The following is a 20381-nucleotide window of genomic DNA, read 5'->3' as shown; positions in this document are numbered from 1 at the left end:
GCTCAGCTGGCAGGTCTGTCACATTCCAGTTGCTTCCTGGGGTTTGAGCCTTGTTCAGGGCGAGCCTGACCACCGTAACGAAGGGGAGAGGTGGGCACCTACTGCCAAAGAGCCAAAGACAAGCTGCAAGCGTCACCAGGACACTTGGGTCCCTTCCAAAAAGTTTTTTTCTGCCCTTGGGAAGCCACACAAAGGGCTGCCAAAATTCTGAATTCTTGTATAACTTCAGCTGTTTGTTAGCAGCCACAAAAAAAGCATGGCACCATTTACAAACAATGCAAAAGAGGATTTATTGAAACCATTACAGTTAGACCAAGTCCTATACAGCACAATTTGCAATAAGTTAAAGAACCAATCCAAACAGTCGTAGTGTTAAAAAACACACTAATGCATAACACAGTGATATAATGCCATCATCACCCATCTGAGTTATTGAATCAAGGCACAAAGTCATTCATTAAATACTGCAAAAAACAATTACACACGGAAAGAAGCTGCAAAAAGGACTTGTTTTGTTAAGAAGGTGCTGGTTTGGCACTGATGCGTTTAGTTGAGCTGCCACAGGGAATTCTGGATCTCCAAAGTATTTGGAAACATGAATGGACAACTTAAAGCCAGAAAAGCCCCCCAAGAGCTGAAAACCCAGCACTACTGAAGGAGAACATTCAGTGTGCCTACCACGAAGGTCAGGCCTGCGCAGGGAGCTGAGGAGGAAGGGAGCCAGCGTGGTTACGGTGAGAATAAAGCCTGGGCATGCTCGCTGCCCCGGGAACCTCAGCGGGATGCAATCTGTGCTGACCACCCAGATCCAGGCCACCGGGCACCCATCCTGCACAGCTCTGACTGGCAGAGGGTGCAAGCACACCCGATCAGCAGCTACGGGGCCGCGGGGCAGCAGCGGGTGGGTGTGTGGCCGGACTATGGGTGCCACAGCTCATTTTGCTGCAAGGCTGGGAGAGCTGCAGCCGCACGCACAGTTCTGCGTGACCCCAGCTGCCCGTGCCCGGAGCTGCCCTGCAGCATGGGAAATGTCAGTGGCTGCCCCGAGAGAACTGATTCCTGGACCTACACAAGCTCTCAAGTTCTGTCTCAAGTTGCTCGCCCTGCAGTACGCCTGCAGGTGCCCCAAGCTGAGACTGCATGAGGGAGGAAGGCCCTGGCTAACCCCCCTCCAGCACCACAAAACCTGGGAGTTTTTTTTAGGATGCAAACTCCACCGTGTTCAGCTGTGTTTTCTGTCCACCTCCCTCTCACGAGCCAAAGGGACGCCCAGCAGCGTGCGAACAGCAGCTGTCTCAGTGCAGCTGGTGTGGGGACAGCAGCTTTCAGGACCCAGCAGCCTATGCAAACTGGTTTCCAGGTTTCTTGCACATCATTCCTACAGCCTGCACCGGTGCCCACCAGGAACAGGGCAGAGCAGACACAGCACACTAAAGACATCTCCAAGGGAGACATCACCTTCACACAGCAGCCCGTCCCAGCCAGCAAGACCCACTCTCTTGGGCCGCCAGGCTGCACCTTCAGAGAAAACAACACCTGGAGATCCTCTCCCAGCATCACTTCAATCCGAGGGGCAGGGAGGCAGCACAGAGCTCTCCTTGGAGCGGTGCTGCACATACAGCCTGTGTGTTTGCGTAGTGGCTTACATCTGTCTTGCAGCTTGCGCACCCCCTGGCAGAGGGGACAGAACTTGGAAAAGACTCCTCAGTAGCTGCAAGACCAAATTAGTATTTTCAGGACAGCTGGCATTGCCACTGGAGTTCAGAGCTCCCAGGAGCAGCAGGCCAAGCTCCCAGGAAAGGTTAAAGTGCAATTCTACCCTAGTAAGTGTCCTAGATCCCCTGGCACCTCGAAACCAAGAGGAGAGGTGGCGTCCACACCTGAAGGGACCAGCAAGCCTCATGTTATTGTATCACCTACAATCACAAGGGGGCTGGGATGTGGACGTATGGGTCAGGTGGGAGACCAGCTCCCTGTCAGTGTCACCAGTGCTGTACAGCCTGGCAGGAAAGGAAGCAGCACAGAAGACACAGGTAGGCTTGTGACTGCTGGGTGGGGTACACGGGGCTATTCTCAGGTGAAAAGGTCATTTTCTAAGGAGAATGAAACTTTAATCTGTGCCCTGCTGGCACAGGTAGGACCTAGCCAAGTCATCAGCCATGGCTGTGGTCTAGCACTACACACCCATTATTGAAGGGGGACCCAAATTCAGGAGAGGACGATTGCAAATGGCTCTGCAGTCAAGCACCTCTTCTGCAGCCAGGAGAGCTGACTCAGAAAGGAAATCTAACACCACACACCAAAGCTCCACTTCTCATGCAAGCACCCAGGAAATAATCAGCTCAGGCATCCCCATGAGCATGTTTTCCTCCAGATAGAGGCTGAGTCAGCACAGTTCTGCGGGCGCAGAAGGACCAAGGGGAAAGCCCTCATCCCTGAGCTCACGACACCTCAGTGGCAGCCAAGCACTGAAGTCCCATCAGCTCTGACAGTGGATGCGCCGGCAGCTGCTCCCACAGCCTGGGCATACCCAGGCACTGGGGGAGCTTCCCTGCCAGCCACACTTTGGTTTGCAGATCGAGAAAGGCAGCTTCCCATTGGAATCCGTGATCGGGGTTTGCTAAGTGCAGTGCTGCAGAGGAGAGGGGCCAGAGCAGCCTCTCCTGCTCTCCCAGCGAACTCACACTCGGCTGTGGAATCGCATCCTGTAGAGGCGGTCCCGGATGTACTGCTCACTGTCCACAGCCACCTGGCTCAGCCAGATCACCTTGCTCTCCGAGACATCCTCCTTCAGCTTGCGCTTCATCAGAGATACCAACCCTGGCTCCTCGCCGGGTTGAGGCCCCGTCAACAGCACATAGCAGGCATGACGGCTCCGCTCAAACAGCGCGGCTGTAACACAGAGCAGAGGGAACAGCCCGGCCTCAGGTCTCCATTCAGGCCGTCCACAAGCCCACCACTGCACCCCCAGGCAGCCCAGGAGGTACCAGGGGTCGGTGTCCTCCTGCAGCTCCCTGCTGGAGGGCTGCAAGGCCAGGACCTACCATTGAACGCAATGATCTGGTCTGTGTTATTGCGGAGCTCCAACAGGACGTTAGTGTAGGAAGGATGGAACAGATACAGCTTCTGCTGAGGAGCTGTGGATCCCTGTAACCAACAGGACTCTATCAGAACACTCACACACGTTATCCCAGAGACCAGGCTCAGCTATTACTTCATGCCCGACAGAGTACATCCAGCCAAATACTTGTCTACGTCTAGCCAATTCATCCTGTTTGATGCCACCAGCACCAGGGATAGGATTTTACTCACTGCTTGGTGCCCTCCTCCCCAGCCCAACCTTCCTGCACAGAGCAGGCCTGTCTGCTACGTGCAGGAGACAGATTTTGCCCTTGGGCTAGTAGACTTAGCAAGGAGAGCACAGAAAACTCAGCTGGCATTCAGGCACCCTCCAACACAAAGCGACACTGACACTGCCAGCCACTGCTCCATAGCCAAGCTGTGCATCAGGGCTGCTGCAGCCTGCCTTGGAGACGGAGAGGATGCTCACGTGGCCACAGATCACAGTCTGCAGTACTGCTGCAGAAGGTGCAGACCAAACAGCAGCAGTCTCAGGGGTACCAAGCCAGCAGCCTCTCAACTCACCTGCAGTACCACACCAAGGCAAGGCTCTGGGCAATCCAGTTATTTTGCTCATACAGCCACTAAGTTCCTTTTCTCTATGTAGCCAGGCTGAGGATGACAAAAGCTGCTGGTGCCACCACCAGCTGCGAGTAGGGACAATGCTACAGACATGGTAAGGACCTACTACAGACCAGACCACAGGCAGAGGTCTGCACACTGCAAGCAGACAGGGCTGGTCAGAGACACGTGGATACCCCACACCCTGTGCAGAATGCTGCAGTGTTCGTAGAACCTACAGATCTGAATGTCAACGCTGGGTAAAGGGGGTGTCTCCAGACAATTTTGACCCAAAGTTTAGAAAACAGCAGCCATGCAGCAGCACTACCCACCGTTTCATTTCCTGCAACCTTGTATTCACCCCAGATGAGGAAGGTGGACCGGTGATCAGCAGTAGAAAGTGTGGCTAGCCCTGGGCTCTCTGCTCTCGAGTTCAGCTTCAGGTCCCACTGGACTGCTCCAGATCCACCCTCAACAATCATAACCTAGCAGGAAAGAAAGAAAATGAACTCGGATCAAAGAGCTCTATGAGCCACGAGGAAGAGGCCAAGTCAGCTGTCTCTACCTCATACTGTCTATGGGAGCAAGTATCTGACACATAGGAAGATGAGGAAACACTTGAAGCTGAGCTTCCACTTGATCACAGAGCTGTGAGACCTTGGGTGGACCATGTAAGAGTAAAGTCTCAACTTTTTCAAGCTATTTCATGGAGTTCAAAGTTCTGTCATCAAAGTCACTTGCTGAGAAGAGAAAGTGCCTGGGCTGGCTTCAGCAGCTTCTTAAAAGAGATTCTTTTCTAGCTAAAAGCCTTCTAAAATCAGCTGGAGGCATCACATTGTACCAGCTGCCCTCCGCTCAATGCCTGCTTGAGCTGAGACATGCAGAGAAAAGGGAAGTTAAAAGGAAGAGCTTTCAAACCTTCTTCCTGTTGGGCCCGATCTCGCTCTCAAGGACAACACCAAGAACATCAGGTTTGTAGTAACCAAGCCGTGGCTCACTGAGAAAGGAAAAGAATGGACAGATCACAATACAACCTGACGGCTTGTGCATGCCCTGGTCTTTCACAGCAGCCTCCCAGCAACTCCCTTGTATGAGACTCAGCTGCTACAACACTGCAGGCTTTTATATTTCAAATGAAAAAATAGCATCTGCCAGGACCGCTGCTGCTGGAAACCTGAAAACGCTACACACGATCTGTGCAGGCAGCATTACCTCATAACATGGGACACATTGAGGGTCCACAAAATCTGAAGATTCTGTGGATTGATCAGCGTAGCCATCTCCGAGTTCACAACCAGGACGTTGTCCCATGATGCCCCGGGAATTTTTACCAGGTAATGAATGTCTCCAGAGCTAAACAAGAACAGAGAATTGATTATGCTTTCTAGATAGGGGATTTTTTTTTCCCCTGCATAATAAAAAGTCAGAGGCTCATCCTAACAGGCAGGGAAGACCAGCAGGGCTGGGAGGTGAAGCACCAGGCTCTGCATTTGCCACCCACTGAATTAGTTGTCTGAGGTGCTCCACTTGCATGCAAATACAAAATCACAATCTGCTTTCCCTCCTTAACTGCGAAACCCTGACAAAACCATCAATGCCAGCTCTCTCCCCAAGGTTTGGATGTGCTCTTAGGCCAAATTGCATAGCCAGGAAAGAACAACGGCAGAGCAATCCGTCCTGTCAGGAACATCAGTGCCCTCCAAACCACCGGCAACCAAGACGTGACACCATGCCTGGGAAGGAAGAAGCGATGTGTGGTTGGGTCAATGTTCCTCTCCCACAGAGGATCTTGCTCAAGGCTGGGAAGCGAATTTTCCATCCCAGTTGCTGCACTGTAGAGCTCTTTCAGGGAATATGCATAGACAGAGTTGGCTGTGCAAACAAAGCAAAAATGAGGGAGGTAAGTTATCCTGCACTTGCTCTGAACTCCACAGATTTCAAGATAATGTCTGAAATGAATCTGGCAGATGAATGATGAACTGTATTTTTAGCAATATTTTGAGACTCAAGCCTGCCTTTTTGAATGCTTTTAGCATCGTATCTGTTCATAATCCAAGCATTTCACAATAATCACTTGCTATTTAAATGGCTGCTTAAAACTTACATTCTTAACATTTTTTCAAATACGATTACTACAGTATGTACCAAACCTTAGTTTCAGCAAGGTCCCACCTTCTTTTGGCCTCAAATAGCTCTTTCACCAGGTGGAACTATGACATAGCTTTTGAGAATGTAAAACACTCTTTCCAACAACTGTTTAGTAACACTTATTTCACAGTTACAATCATTCTTTCCAACTGAAGTCCTGAACAGGACTGTACCTGTATAGAAAAGGAAGTAGGAGGAAGAGCCTATGTTCAGACTGATATAATGAGCCTTCCCACCCATGCTGTGACTTTCAGTGGAGCCGATCTCGTTGCCATTTCTTCCCGAATGGATGAAGGTCTTAATCTACACAGCAACAGGATTAAAAAAAAAGAAAAAAAAGTTAAAATTGCTTCACTCCAATTCAAGCGTTCTCATGTAGTGGCTTCACGTAGTACCTGACATCACCTGCAGGAAGCACTGTGCTGGCAGAGCAGCTAGCACAGCTTTTTCTCTCCTTGCAGGCTTGACAAGGCCCAGGGAACACAGCTCTGCTAAATATAAATTCTTGCAGTGCCCTAGCCTACCCCTCCTAAAGCTGACATTGAGTCCATAGGGATAAAAAAGATGCCAGGATTCTTTATGCTCTTAGTGCAGGTACCAGAGCAACAGAATCCACTCAAAATATTTCACCCAAGAGAATAAAGGATAAAGGCGGGATCGAATTCAAATGACTGGGCAAGAGGCACGGTCTGGGGGGAGCAGAGCACGCTAGGACTGAGAAGCAGCATCCAGCAGAGACGCCGAGTCAGAGAAGAACAGAGACCTTCCTTCCTCCTCCTTGAGCGGGGCAAACAGGGAAACAAAACAAAATCTGCTGCTCTTGACGTGAAACTGGAGAGCCTGGTAGGCAAACAGGGGATAGAGCTTGCTGGGGAGAATGAAGCAGGCAGCTGAGGGGGGAGTGCAACGCATCCACCAGCTGGTCCCAGCCTCCCGCACCGGGAGGAGACGCACACCAGCGCTTGATGAACTGCTGCACCTTTACCCGCAAGCACGGGTGCAGCAGCTGCCCCAGGGACAGAAACTGCCAGTGGCAGTCATGTAGCCAGTGAGAACAAACAGCACCTTACACACTGCATTGCCTAACGCTTTCTGTGAGGTGCTACAGGCGATGTATCCTGAAAAATGGCTTGTTTTCCAGGATGTGTCTGTGCTGAAGCTTGCAGCAGGTAGGGGTCACTAAGACTCAGAAAAAAATGGCATCTAAACCCCCTGCTACACAAGCACACAGAACCTTCCCCGCAGACTGCTCAAAGCCCTGCCATTTCAGGAAACTGCAGCATAACGTCATGTTCAGCTGCAGCCCTTGTTAGCAACAAAGCTAATTTACTGAAGTTCTGAATCTCCCTTCCAAAGGGACTGCCTTTTTCCAGCTCCAGAGCTCCACTCAAGCTTCCCACCATTTCTGCGATTTCTCAAAACACAATGTACTTTTACTGGAGTTGACAGAGTACTTGCCAAGTCCAGAGGGAGGGAGGGGTTTCATACCAAGATAGCTAGAGAGGTTAAATGGAAAACAAATCATATGGCAGTTTAGCAGAACAGAGACTACATTCAACCATTCCTTGACTGGCTAAGATTAAGAAAACAACAAAACCAAAAAAGACTTGAGATAACTGGAATAGCAAAAGCAGCAAGGAAAGAAAACAGAAGAGAAATGTAGGAGTCAGAGAGGATAGAATTTCTGATGACTCTGGCACCAACAATGCCTCAGACAGCAAAACCCAATCTGCTTATAGAGTGCTCTGGTATGAGGAGACAGGGCTCCCACTCCTCCCCTCAGACTTGGAGGGAACCATAACTTCTGCATGGCTTAAACAGGACTGATTGCGCATACAGATGATGAGCATCACTCAGTCATGGATACAGATGGATTATGATACAAATATTTTTAGCTACATGACTTTTCCCCTCTAAGACATGGGAAAATGCAATACTGGAACAGGCATAAGGCAATTAGAACTATTTCGCTAAATTAACCTGTCAGAATTAACCAGCACAGGGACACCTGGAAGAGAACCGTGCAAAGCAAGACCATAAGCACAGACTCATAAGGTACCAGAGAAACCACTGGCTGTACAAAAGCTCTGGCTGTCAGATGTACTTTGATCTAAGAGCCAAACCTGTCAGGGTTTGTTCACTTCCACTTCTCCGAGCATTGTCCCAGAAAACTGCAACCTCATCTTGCCTAGGCACGCTCCTCCACATACAGCCTAAGAAGATGCAGTGAAGAGCACAGACTGAAAAGGGAGAGGGGTTCCTGGCTGTTCTTTTGCTTTGTTTTGTTTTTGTTTTTGTTTTTTGTTTTGAAGCCATAAAACGCTTGCATGGATTTGAGAGTACATCTCTGCAGGGTGGGAAAAAACCTTCCCCAAACTCACAGATATCAGAGGCCTCTGGGCACTTCCTCTTAGGCTACAAGACTGAAATAAATAGCATTCCTGCCATGCCCTGTGGTCTGGTCACAGGGTTTATCTTAGCTTTAGAATGACATACCTTATCTCCTGTAGCAACAAAGATTATCAGGTCCTGAACTCCATCACTATCCACATCTGGAATCACTGACAAGGGAGTCAGCACAGTATAATTAGCTCCAAAGTCATTTGACTGTCTCCACTGAACACGCCCTAGAAGACAGAGTCATTGGGAAATGTTCACTAAAATGCACTTTACATTGAGAGGCTTTAAAACACCATTGCTCCTCCTTGCAGCAAGCAACCATTTACAGCCCATCAGCACCACAAGGCAACCGCATTTATACTCATCATGGGGTATTTTTGCATTTCTGCATTTCCAATGAGTGCCTGTATCCACGATTTCAGCTCATAGTGGAAAGTAACTCCAGCTGCCTGCACAAAGGCAGGCTAATGTCCTAGGCACAAGTCAATCAGCACGGCACAAAGAACAGCTGGCTTTTTTGTGTGTTACCTTAACAAGCTTTCCGGTACGTTCATGCTGTGGAGAACCCTTTCTTTTTAGCAAGCCAAAATCTTGTTGTTCTGTATTTAAATTTGTGCAGGCATTTTAAAATCATAAAGAGGCTGAATTCTGATCACAGCATTACAGCTACTCCCGACAACACATTTTCCTGCAACTTGACTCCTGCAAAACTTTCAGGCCAGCATGACCCCTCACAACTCAGTTTACATCCCTCTTCTCTCCAGCATTTGAAGAAGGCCCACAGCACTTCAGACAATTTTGTCTCTCATTTGCTCGTAAATGTAGGTGTCAGAGCTTTGGCTTTACTCAGATACACTCTGCTGCTGGCGACTTTCCAGACACCACTGGGGGAATTTGCAGCACAATTTGCTGAGAGAGGAGACTGGTGTTTGTTTTTTTCTTTTTAAGGAAGACTTAAGTGTCTAACTAGGTGCTCAGAGGGGAAATGCTTACCCTCCCCTTTAAACAGTATCCTATACAGCCATCAGCAGTTCAGGAATGCAAAGTAATCATGTTCTTTGTCATGAAGGCAGTTGTACTGGAAGACGAGGAATTGCTACCCTACTGTCTGCAATAATTTAAGGCAGGCTGTATTGCCGGTGTGATTCCGTCAAAGCTTTTACTGAAACACTGAAAAAAAAGGTACTTGGATTTGTTACTATGACAACAGATATGAAACAGAAGAATGCCCCTAGGAAATAATGTGAAGGCAAAGAATTTTACCCCTGAAAACAACAAGCAGACAAATTATGAAGAGAACTTAAGTTTTAAAAGACTATATCCCGGCTTCAGGGTAGTCCAAAGCTGCAACAGTAAAATCAGGCTGCTGAAATACATATTACTATGCATAATGCTTTATTATTTGCTGGCTAGACAGGGAAAATGATTTTGGAGGAAGGTCTCTTACTCTCTGGAAAAAAAGAAGTCTGATTTAAGAAACACATACAGGTAACTGAGACAGCTTTAACACAAAGAAGTTAAGAACCTTTCATGCTCTAACACAATTCCCAAAGGGCATGAACTGTGAATCCAGTCCCACCTTGCTCTATTAACAGGAGATCTGACTATTCTGGCAGCCATCTGGAGTGCTACAATACTTCCTCAGAGTCCAAGATCATTGCAAAAGCACGGCAACATAAACCAAGACAGAAATTAGACAAGAAATCCAATATGGGTGAAGGGTTTTGTTCTGTTTTGGGTCTGGAAGGAATAATAAAATTAGGGCTTCAAAATGTCAGTGACTGAGTTCAGCTCTCACTCCAAGGAACCAAACTCCCTGCTGCCCCCGAGTGTAACAGTCTGCAGCTCACAGGCTACTGCAGCCAAAGGCAGGTGTCTTGCACTGAGCAGTGCTAAAACTCTTCTATGTCACTGCCCACATGTTTACTAAACACCTGTAAGTTCCTGGCCCTCAACATGTAGTGGATGTGCAGAACTATTCCCTGCTGTTTTTTTGTTTGTTTTGTTTTTGTTTTGTTTTCTGAACCTTCTGCTGGATAAAAGAACCACTGAGCAAAGAACTGTGACATGAAAGAGCCATTTCCTGTTCTTTTACATGTCGCTCGTAATTTTATAGACAGCTTTCTGCCTGTCACACATTGGCTGAAGACTTCTGGTTTATTTCGTGCTTTCTTGCATGGAAGAAATTTCAGACATCTGATCATAGCAGCCCCCTTTCTGCCACATCCCTTTGGAGACCAGTGAGGACCAGAACCGCTCACAGGGTTCACAGTGCAAGCTACCAGAGGACAAGGTAAAGACAGAAGTGTTCATCACATGCTCTTCCTCTGAATGCTGCTTCTGGCCATGGCAGAGACAATACCCAGCTACACAGACCTCTGCTTTGACCTGAAAAAGCTAATCTTAAGCTCCTGTGTCCCAGCTGGCTTGTTTATCTTCACATGAAGGAATGTTAAATGTCCCACACAAACAGACGCATGCGATACCTGTGCTTTCCTTCTTGTTTGCTCAGGTCACTTATTCTGGCAATGAAGAAAGCAAAATTTGATACAACTTGGATTGACAGAAAAGCATTAATTTTGTCGGCATCTTCAGATCAAACATCCTACAGGCAGAGACTAAAGGTAGAGGTCCCTGGAATCCTCCATGGTGATGAATCATTAACAGCTAAATATTAATCTGGCTACTGCTATTAGTACAACATGATGAAAGTCAGACTTTGACACTTTAAATAGGTTTAACCCGGTATTTTATTCTGATCTGCCCTCCTAACCCACGGTGAAAGTCTAGGAAACCCCTTTTAACCTACATAAAGCCACAGCAAAAATGTACCAAATATGTCAACCGCTGGGTTATTCAGCTTTCTGTCGGAATCAATTTTTCATCTGTTGCTTTTAATTTACCTGTGGAATGTTTTCCTACCACATTGTTCTTGTGACTTGTGGCTTAGCCTGGTTGTTTCTCTACGTGCTTGTGCTATTTCTTTGTGATTGCCTTCAGTTAAATGGCTTTGGCTCAGCTGTCACCTATCTACATTTTGACCTAAAAGCAACTACTTCATTAATGTCTATAAATATCCTGTGCTAAAGCCTGTTGACGAACAAAATGGTGCTAAGATATCTCCGTTGGTACAGAATCTTTCCAGCTGTGTGTGCATTGTTCATTCCAGCTACAGTGGAAATTAAAAGCTGTTAATCTTTTCCTCAGATCCCTTTTTCCATTGCTATCTCTCTCTCCCTGTTTTTGGAAAACAGGGTGTAAGGGATGCACTACTGGATACAGAGGGGAGGATCCTTGGCATGTTTCCAAGAGAGAACATGCATTGTCTATAACCTTTGAAACAGTGACCCCCCCAAACGGAAATGTATTTCAATCTTCCTCAGAGAGGAAGGTTCAAAGCATAACAGATGATCACTGCCCTGTTCCTAGAGAAGCACAGGCACTCTTTACCCTTACCCTTCCCCCTTCAAGCAAGGCAGTGAAGAACCCCCCATCTATAGGTGCAGAAATGAAGAAGGCTTTCCAGAGAAATCAGGCAAACCCCTAGACTACTAAAACAGACCACTGAGTGCTTCTACATACTCCCCTTGATGATTTTAGATCTTAAATCCCTGAAACTCCCACGCTTCTTGCCACTGCAGGAACTCCTAGCGCTCACACAAAGGACTGAGAAATATCAGGGGTTCATGCCCAGCTCCCAGGAGCAAAAAGTAACATTCACAGCTAGTGACTGCTTCTCCTGTTTCAAAAGTTGTTGAAAAGTTGTTCTTGTAATACAACAGCTGGCACAAAACACCACAGCAGAGCCCAGTCTCTGGAACAGACAGGCTGAGAGAACAGGCAGTTCTCAAAGGCCCAGCCAATGGCTCTGGCAAGGTTTTCAAGATGATAAATGCCCTGCACATCATCCACGTATTGTCTTGTCATGTTGTGCTGATGCTCCCCGTTCCCAAGGTCTGACAGCCACCAGGTGAGGGATGCCAGCACCGTCCCCTGTGCCCAGCACTGTCCCCCTTGCCACTCACCTGACTGGCTGAGCGCGGTGAGCGACGCCGGCTTCCCCACGACGAGGCAACCCGGTTCCGAAGCCTCCCCGAGCTGCCCGATGCCGCACTGCATCCACTCGACCTCCTTGGCAGCCGGCTTCTCCCACAGCACTTTGCCGTTTTTGCCAGACACGGCAGCAAGAAAGGCACATGGAGAAGGGAGACCTGAAGAGAAGAGGCATCAGAGGGACTCCTGCCCGTGCCTACTTCCACTGCCCTGCACCTCCTGGGTGCTGCGCCTTGCCCCGTTCCCTATCCCTTCCCAGCTAACCCCATTTTCTCTCCCAAGCCCTTATCTTCATTTCTCTTCTAACAGAAGCACACGCTGCTTCCAACTTCATGACACGGAGGAGAATCAACACGATGGGCACTACTCCAACACCAGCACCCCCCTCAGGACAGCTGCCACAGCAGCCTCACTACTTATAACAAAAAGAGAAGGAGCAGCCCTTACTACAAGGCCTTTTGTTTCAGAATCAGCTACCTTCGTCCCAACAAGTACGGTTGGAGTTGCTGCTGCCGTTGCTAGCTCTGAAAGCGAAGATGACATCTTGCACTTTGTCCTTGTCCACATCTTCTATGGCAAGAAACTGGTAAGCCACTGTAAAAGAGATCACAAGCCAGGCACTAGTGAGGATTGCCTCAACCAACAGCACAGCTAGCTGGAGGAAAACACAAATTCCTAGAGTCCTACTCACTGCTTCCAAATCTGACAGCAAAACATTAGGACAAACTGGCTTTTGTATTAAAAAAAAAAGGCATCTACATGAGTACTAAGGACTGGAAGTTAGTGCCAAAGGAATTTTTTTCCATCCCTCAGAGGATTTGTCTCTTTTTATAGCCAGGCATCCAGAATTTGAACTATGTTTAACAAAGAACAACTCTGGTCTTGGTGTGGGGTTGCTATTCCCAAAATAAAAAAAGACAAACAAACAAATCATGAAACCCAGCCCCAGCTATATCATCTTACTCACTCTCAGCTAAAAGCACCCTTCTTTAGCTCAAAGTAGCAGAATTTTAGATTTAGGCATTAAAGCACAAAGTCCAGTCCCTGTTGGTGAACACTACTTCTGTGCTTATAGCATAAACAGCATACAGCCACCACACACAAGGTTAAAGAAAAGCACTGACAGAAGCAAACACCCAGTCACCAAGGCGCAGTACAAAGGTTAAAGAGCTAATTGAAACAATTATAAATTTGTGCAGTTAATAAAAAAGCAAGGTGCAATTATTCTACTCCCCTTCCTGTTAGCCATGGAGAAAAATTAGAAAGTCACACTGACAGGGAAAAGATGCTTTATGGTCCCCAAACCTAAGCACAACTTCAAGGGAACACTCCACAAACCCAACTGCAACAAAGATTTATTCCTAGATACCCTTCCCTATTTCTTTTATTCCAAACGAGAGCAGTCTGCTGCCTTGTTAGTGCTTCAGAGCAGCATTTAATTTTTCAATTAGATCCTGTAAGCACCTCCTGGAAGGCCACTCCAATTATGACGGGCCTTTGCTTATCCAGGTCAGGTATTCACAGTTCTCGTTCCCGAGGGGAGCACCCCTGCAGGCCCAGCTCCAGATTGTGCTGAGGCAGAGAGCCACAGTTCAAATCCACAACATGCAAGGGAACAGAACCATTGCTAAGTACTTATTCTGCTACAGTAAGCTCACCTGCATTTTCATAGTATTGGAACCATGTTCTTTCCGAAATAGGCCTCTCTGGGCAAGGAATGATAAACGAGAAAGCAAACACAATTATCAGACACAGAAATAATGAGATGAAGAAGGCAGCAGTGCGCCACCGGGACAGCCGAGACAGTTGTGATGACTGCTTGATGATAATTCTTCTCTCAGCAAAGTTTTCATGGTTCTCTTGAGCTTTTACATCCTCTGTCTTCAGAGGGTGGATCTCAGCTTCTGAGTCTTTGTTATCCATCGCAGCTCACTCATTCAGACACCCTTCTCCCCTTTCACCTGCAGGGGGAGAACAGAAAGAGCAGTTAAAATACATTTTGGAATATAGAATAAAATGACAAAATATTCTCTTGCTACCTGATATTCACACTGGGAACATTTAACAGGAGGTGGCAAGTCAGCGCGCTGTCACACAGCTGGATAAAGCACCTCTGGTACCGGAGGTCTCCTACCCAGAGCAACGGGGAGAGGCAGCAGGACCCCAAAATAGCTGTGTTCGGTCTCCAGAGTAGGAAGTCAGCACCGCCAGACCCAGAGCAAGGACAAAAGCGGTGATGGCTTCTGTGCTGAACGGACTGGCTGCCTCGTGAAAAACACGCCAAAAGCTCCTTTTGCTGAAAAGACTTCTCACCACCTCCCGCGTATTTCAGTCTGACTCCTGGCTGGATAGGTGAAAGGAAACACTCGTGACCTTTATTTCCCAACATAAAGATGTTCCCTGGTGTAATGAGCACATGAGCTTCCCGGGGAGAGAAACAAACACCAACGTATTCTGCGTAGGAGCAAAACAAAGCTATTCAGCACCAGCCCTGATGAGAAGCCACTTGCTAAGTGTTGCAACCCAGCCCTACAGCAGGCAAGAGAACAATTACTTTCCTCTCTGGAGGATAACAAAAGCACAAATTCAGACTAGAATTGGACAAATTGGATTTCATCGGAATGGAAGAGGAGCTAACAGCTGCTATTTTCATTTCTCCTGCTATAAATCATAATCTATAATTAATGAAACTGCACTTGGGGAAGACAGGTTCCCCTTGCCACAAATAATCAAACCACTTTTCCTCAGCTTGACTGAAAAGCTCTTTCTGCAGGATGGGGCCAGGCTCCTTCCTCCCACTCCAGAGGTGGAGCGAAGTGCAGGAACTGCAACCAGCAGGACCCTTCCCATCAGCTTTCCACTGCAGGAGTCAGGAGTTCTGAATTCACAGCCCCGGACCATCTGCAATATGAGGCTGAAGAGGACAGGCAAGGCAAACAACTTTGATCAACTTCTGGCACTCAAAGGAGCTCCTACATTCCAGAGGTAATCTCAAGGCAGCGAACTGTCAGCCTCTGTCAGAATACTTTGAGCTACAGCTACAGTACCACAGGGGTTTTTGCTGATTACCTTCTGAAAAGGAATAAAAGAAAACCCAGTCGGTTACAGAAGTCTGTAACATTACCCACAATAATAATAAGAAAAACTAACTTTAAATATAGTTTTCAGGCCTCTCTCTAGTGTTTCTTTAAAAAAGTAGCAGGAGGAAAGAAATAAACAACTACACATTCCAGTAGCCTTGGAAAAAGCTGCAGGACAGTGTCATAAGAAGTTTTATCAGAGCAAATAAACACGACAAACCAAGCCAATTTTCCATTGCCCCACTGGTCACGTGCCTGGCTTGTCTGCCCGGGCGATTTACTTCCCCAGCAGAAAATAACTCCAACTCCACGCCACCACAGGACGCAGAGCGTTTGAGCCTTCACCTCGTGTAACAAGGGGCTCGTTAGGCTTCACAGCTGAAGGGGAACAAAACTACATCAAAGCAGAAGGTTGAGCACAACTGGTGACCAGGACAGCCTGGCACGCTGCTGGCAGCCACCTACTGGACAAGGCTGCAGCTCTGAAGCGCTTCAGCCTAAGCCCTCTGGCATTTGTTCTGAGACAGCACATCGAGTACAAGATCTCACCCCAGACAATTTAACTCAGGCTGCGCAATCCCACGCAAATTCAATTAAATCAATAGTGCAGAAGCTGCATCTTCCAGAGACCTCACTCTACAGACCCCATCTGCCCTTCCCGTCAGTCGACCAGCAACACCTGAGACAACTCCACGGGGCCGACTGCTTCAGAACCCACTGCAGCACCTGGCAGGCACTCAACAATGGTGGGAAGACTGCAAATGGAGAGAAGAAGAGAAAGAGCTGTTTATTCTGACTCCCCCCGGCCTGGCCACAGCGGCAGCAAGCTGAGCACCACTTCCCTGGCACGGTGCAGAGCCAGCTCTGCCCCAGGAGGAGCGGCCAGCCCTCGAGAGCAGGGTCAAGGTACGAGGCCGCAGTCACATGCTGAGCAAATGATTTACAGGAGAGGAGCAATGACAGCCTCTGCCAGCCCGGTAATGGGGGAAGAAGGCAGGAATTGGTGACGTGACCTCTCCCGTGGTGAGGCAGATGGCTTGTGCTGCACCAACATACCTGCTCTCACCGGCAGGGACAGGCGGCCCCTCTCCAACACCAGGGTGACGGCCGTGCTGGGGCTCGAGCGCAGCCCGAGCAGCCTCTCCAAACACAGCAGCCACGGGGAGGGAAGCCAGGGAACTTCTAGGACACAGTCGAGTGCTTCCAGCACCTGCAACTCTTCCTGAAAACAGCGCACAACGGAAACCAGGCTCCTCTCCCTAGGCCCCGATGGGCATCACCTTAACGCCGCGCTGATGGTAGGTTTCTGAGTCACTATAAATGACACCACTGCCATCAGGCTGCGATGAGAACAATTTAAAAAAAAAAGTGATAATTATACTGACAGCCCCAGCAATTCCCCTCCTTTGGCAGCAACAGCCCTAGGAGCCATGGATTACAAACAGCCCTCCTTCCCTTCAAAGCAGCTCCTTTCTCTTTTCGTTCAGGGTTTGAACGCTGCCCTTCGCACCCCTGCCAGAGCATAGGGAGTGCTGGAACAACGGCCCCAAAGGTCAGCGGCAAAGACTGGGACAATGCAGGAAATCCCACTGCCCGCAGCTGCCAAAGTACATGCTGGCAGCACATGAAACAGACTGACCTTTGAACAACAAAGAACTCCGGTAATCAGTTTAATTGGAGACAAGCAGAAAACGATCCTGGGCCTTTCGGGAGAGTCACCGCCCTCCCGCAGCCGACATTTTGTCTCCCTCTGGCAGAGGACGCGGCGTAACTCACTGGGACTTCCAAGGCACCCGAGCACCTTGCAATGAAATACGCTGCTACCTGACCTCGTGCTCCTGCATTATTTACACATGCTGCCCGTGCTACACCTCATGGCTAGTACCGGCCCTCTGCTGGGGGACGGGACGCCTCACCACGAGAAACCATCGGAAAAACTCCCTAGAAAAGGGAATAATTAGGGGCTGTACACGACCGATGTACACAGAGGGCTCTGTACCTCACACGACCTCCTTCGCTGGGGCACACTTCCATCCCCAAGCTCTGAAGGCCATTCCCCCATACCAGCGCAGCGAGCACCAGCTGGCCTTGCTCAGGACAGTCCCTGCTGTCCCCGTTCTCGTCCCACGGCGCCGCTGCTGCTCTCAGGACAAGCGCAGTCCCCCAGCGTAACTCACCTTCGTGGCACACCGACCTTCCTCTTCTCCTGAAGCTACAGCTTGGAAGATCTGATCTGAACCAAACCAGTGAAACTCGTGCAGCAAGCGGTCAATGCCAAGCTGCACCTAAATCTAAGGGCAAACTGTCATCATCAGAGAGCTGGCGCTGCTCGAGAAGCGCAGAGAACCACGTGAAGCCAGATGTACGATAACCGGGGACACAAATCATTTAAGTATGAGTGTGATGGAAGGTTTAACTCATTTTCCACCCATAAAATACCGAAACACATTCCTAACTACAGTAATCTCACAAGCCACCAGTTCTTCCTGGAAATTCTCTAGCAATATATCAGACCTGGATCTGCTGTTCAACAAGTTCACATTTTTCACAGGGTGATTGAGTCAGATTAGGACTGGCTGTTTTAGTACCCCAAACGCAGAGCTTGTTTTTTTGTCTTTTTGCGGTGCTGTTCTTTACAACACCTTACAGGTTCCTTTTGTGCCAGCAGGAACTGGTGAAACCCCGCACTGTAACCCACGACGACCAAACAGCTTCCAAATGCTGCTCTGCTAAGATGCAACTTTCTCCTCGGGGTTGTCTTCCAAAGCTGGCTGCACCGCGCAGCACTGCAGTGAGCTCACTGGGCAGCCACCTGCTGCAACATCAAGAAATTAACAACAAAACGTGCCAATTTTTTCCCTTTTCTGCAGTCCTACTTACACCAGGATCCAGTTGAGAGGAAATAAGTTAAGATTTCCCCAGACTGAGATTTTCCTCTCCAAACGCACTCAGACTGCCCTCCATACACAAGCTTATCGTTCTGCTGGGTCACCTGCAGCTCATAACTCTCTCTCGACACGAAGTCCCAGCCACCGGCTCGCAGGGAGAACTGCTGCAGGCAGATCATCCCCTTCCCATGCCGTGGGGTGCCCCCAGCTCCTTCTGCCACCCCGGCAGCCTCTGTAAGGCCATGGTTTGAAACTCAGACCTCGGGGCTCAGACACAGCTGCACTGCTGCTAGTTGTCCTCCCTCCCTTCCCACATTCCTGCTGGTTTTCTTCTGTTAACACCAGGTGCTTCTTAAGTGATACTTCACCCTCCACAATAGCCACAACTAACTCCAGAGAGCAGTGACGGTAAGAGAATTGGAAACTTCTCAGGAGCACAACCAGATGTAGTCTCAGGGAGTGACACCCCTGTCATTTGTAGGAGAAAAGTCACGTTTTCCAGGGCAGTCTTCACTGCAGTCACGCGTTCAAGTGGAGAAACTTGATTAGTTTAGTCAAGAGCAAGGCCTGGGCCAGTGTTTTTCCAGGATGGCAACAGGGAAAGCATCATCCTGAGACACAGCACTAAAGAACAGCACTAAAACTGCAGAGCTACGTGGAACTGATTACAGGTTAGGCCACTAATAATAACCAAGCAACAAACACACGGGCAATTTATCATCCCAGAACTTGTAAGTGCCTCTGGTTCAAAGCCACTCGCCCTCACTGATTGCTGCAGACCCCTTGCGTCAGCCCTAAGCGTGCTAATTAGCGAGCTGTGCCAGCCTGTGGCGTCAGGCACATCCCCACCGCATCCACAGGGCCTCCCCGCTGCCAGGGGCTGAGCAGGGGAGCTCCTTCGGGGGGATCACCGGGCATGAAAGCTCTTTAGAAGATGCTGCAGTGGTTTGACGTACATTTATTAAAAAGAAAAAGAGGAATTACGTTTTTTAAGTCAAGAGCTTGTTCCACAGATCTCCCCTTACTGCGCAGGTCACAGACCAGCCAAGGCCGAGCGGGGCTCCGGGCAGCACCGAGCGGTGGCCTTCTGCCACCTGCTGCTGTCACTGCCGGCCACCTCCGGGACAGACCCCTCTTTCCTTCCCCAGAAATTGCCATTTGTTTGTTTTTTTCCCTTTTTTGCTCTCCCAGGAGCTGAGCCCGCTGTCGGGCTGTTAGAGCAGGGCCAGGCACCCGGGGCTGGCTCCAGGCCCCCCTGCTCCAGGCCCAGGGCTCCCAGCAGTTAGCGAGGAGTTTTCGCTTCCCAAAATAGGGTGAAAAAAAAAGGTGGGAGAGCCCCACTGGGGACACTGAAGCATTTTATTCCTGCCAGAAACGTGTTAATTCACGCCTGCACACCGAGCCTGTGGTCTGCAGAGGAGAGAAACGTTCACTGGGGGCTGGAACAGCGCTGGGAGCTGCGGGGCCTCCGTCTGCCTTCACGGGGTCGCCCCACGGAGCGGTTTGGGTTGGAAGGACCCCAAAGCTCCCCCAAATCCCCCCGTGCCCTGGGCAGGACGCCTCCCCCCGGGGCAGGGCGCTCAGGGCCCCGTCCAGCCCTGCCTCCAGCACCCCCAGGGCTCCGCGGGCCCGGTGCCAGCGCCTCAGCGCCCCCCGGGCTGAGCCTCTCCTCCCGGGCTGAGCCCCCCTCCTGCACCCCCAGCCCCCTGCCCCTCGCCCTACGCGCGGCGCCCCCCTCCTGCCTCACCCCAGTCCCTTGCCGGCCGCTGCGAGCCCCCCGCGGCGCCGCCTCCCCTCCGCCAGCACCCCCCGGCCCCCTCCAGGACCGACAGACAGCCACAGCCAGACACACAGACAGCCGGACACACGCTGCCCGCACTCACCCCTTCCCCTCCGCCTTCCTCCCCCTCCGCCGCTTCCCGGCTGGCGGCGGAAGCCCCGGCCCGGCCCCGCCCCGGCACCGGAGGGAGGAGGCGGAGGCTGAGGGGGAGCGGCGGGGCCTCAACGCGCAGCACCGGGACCGGGACACGGGGCCAGCACCGGGCACGGCCGGGACCCCACAGCACCGGGGGGAGTCCCCGGGCAGTCCCCGCCGCCCCCCCCGGTTCCCCCCCGAGCCTGCCCGGCCCCT

At 49.9% G+C, this 20381-nt stretch overlaps 1 protein-coding gene across 2 annotated transcripts; it reads right to left on the bottom strand.

Moving 5' to 3' along the window:
* Window positions 1-271: 271 nt before the first annotated feature.
* FAM234A (family with sequence similarity 234 member A) lies at window positions 272-20150 on the bottom strand. Of its 2 annotated transcripts, none has more exons than XM_084295745.1 (12): window positions 20134-20150; window positions 13941-14243; window positions 12760-12876; window positions 12255-12440; window positions 8326-8456; window positions 6003-6132; window positions 5415-5553; window positions 4894-5034; window positions 4600-4678; window positions 4014-4166; window positions 3045-3147; window positions 272-2892 (listed from the first exon to the last, which is right to left on the bottom strand). In XM_084295745.1, exons 2-12 carry the CDS (start codon window positions 14203-14205, stop codon window positions 2681-2683), a joined length of 1656 nt encoding a protein of 551 aa, XP_084151871.1. In that variant the 5' UTR covers window positions 14206-14243; window positions 20134-20150; the 3' UTR covers window positions 272-2680. The 2 variants fall into 2 exon arrangements, with proteins under 2 accessions (XP_084151871.1, XP_084151870.1); XM_084295744.1 differs by lacking the exon at window positions 20134-20150 and adding an exon at window positions 14417-14532.
* Between the last annotated feature and the right edge of the window lie 231 nt (window positions 20151-20381).

This window comes from Netta rufina (assembly GCF_964035555.1).
Source record: "Netta rufina genome assembly, chromosome: 15".
NCBI lineage: Eukaryota > Metazoa > Chordata > Aves > Anseriformes > Anatidae > Netta > Netta rufina.
The sequence above is the reverse complement of the archived record's forward strand: the minus strand, read 5'-3'. Positions and strand labels throughout refer to the sequence as shown.

Coding starts and splice junctions, on each gene's coding strand:
- FAM234A (XM_084295745.1), bottom strand. CDS start 14,205: ATGGATAACAAAGACTCAGAAGCTGAGATCCACCCTCTGAAGACAGAG. Junction 5,035..5,414: donor CATCGCTTCTTCCTTCCCAG/GCATGGTGTCAC, acceptor GTTCTTGTTTAG/CTCTGGAGACATTCATTACC. Junction 3,148..4,013: donor AGGTTGCAGGAAATGAAACG/GTGGGTAGTGCT, acceptor TGTTGGTTACAG/GGATCCACAGCTCCTCAGCA.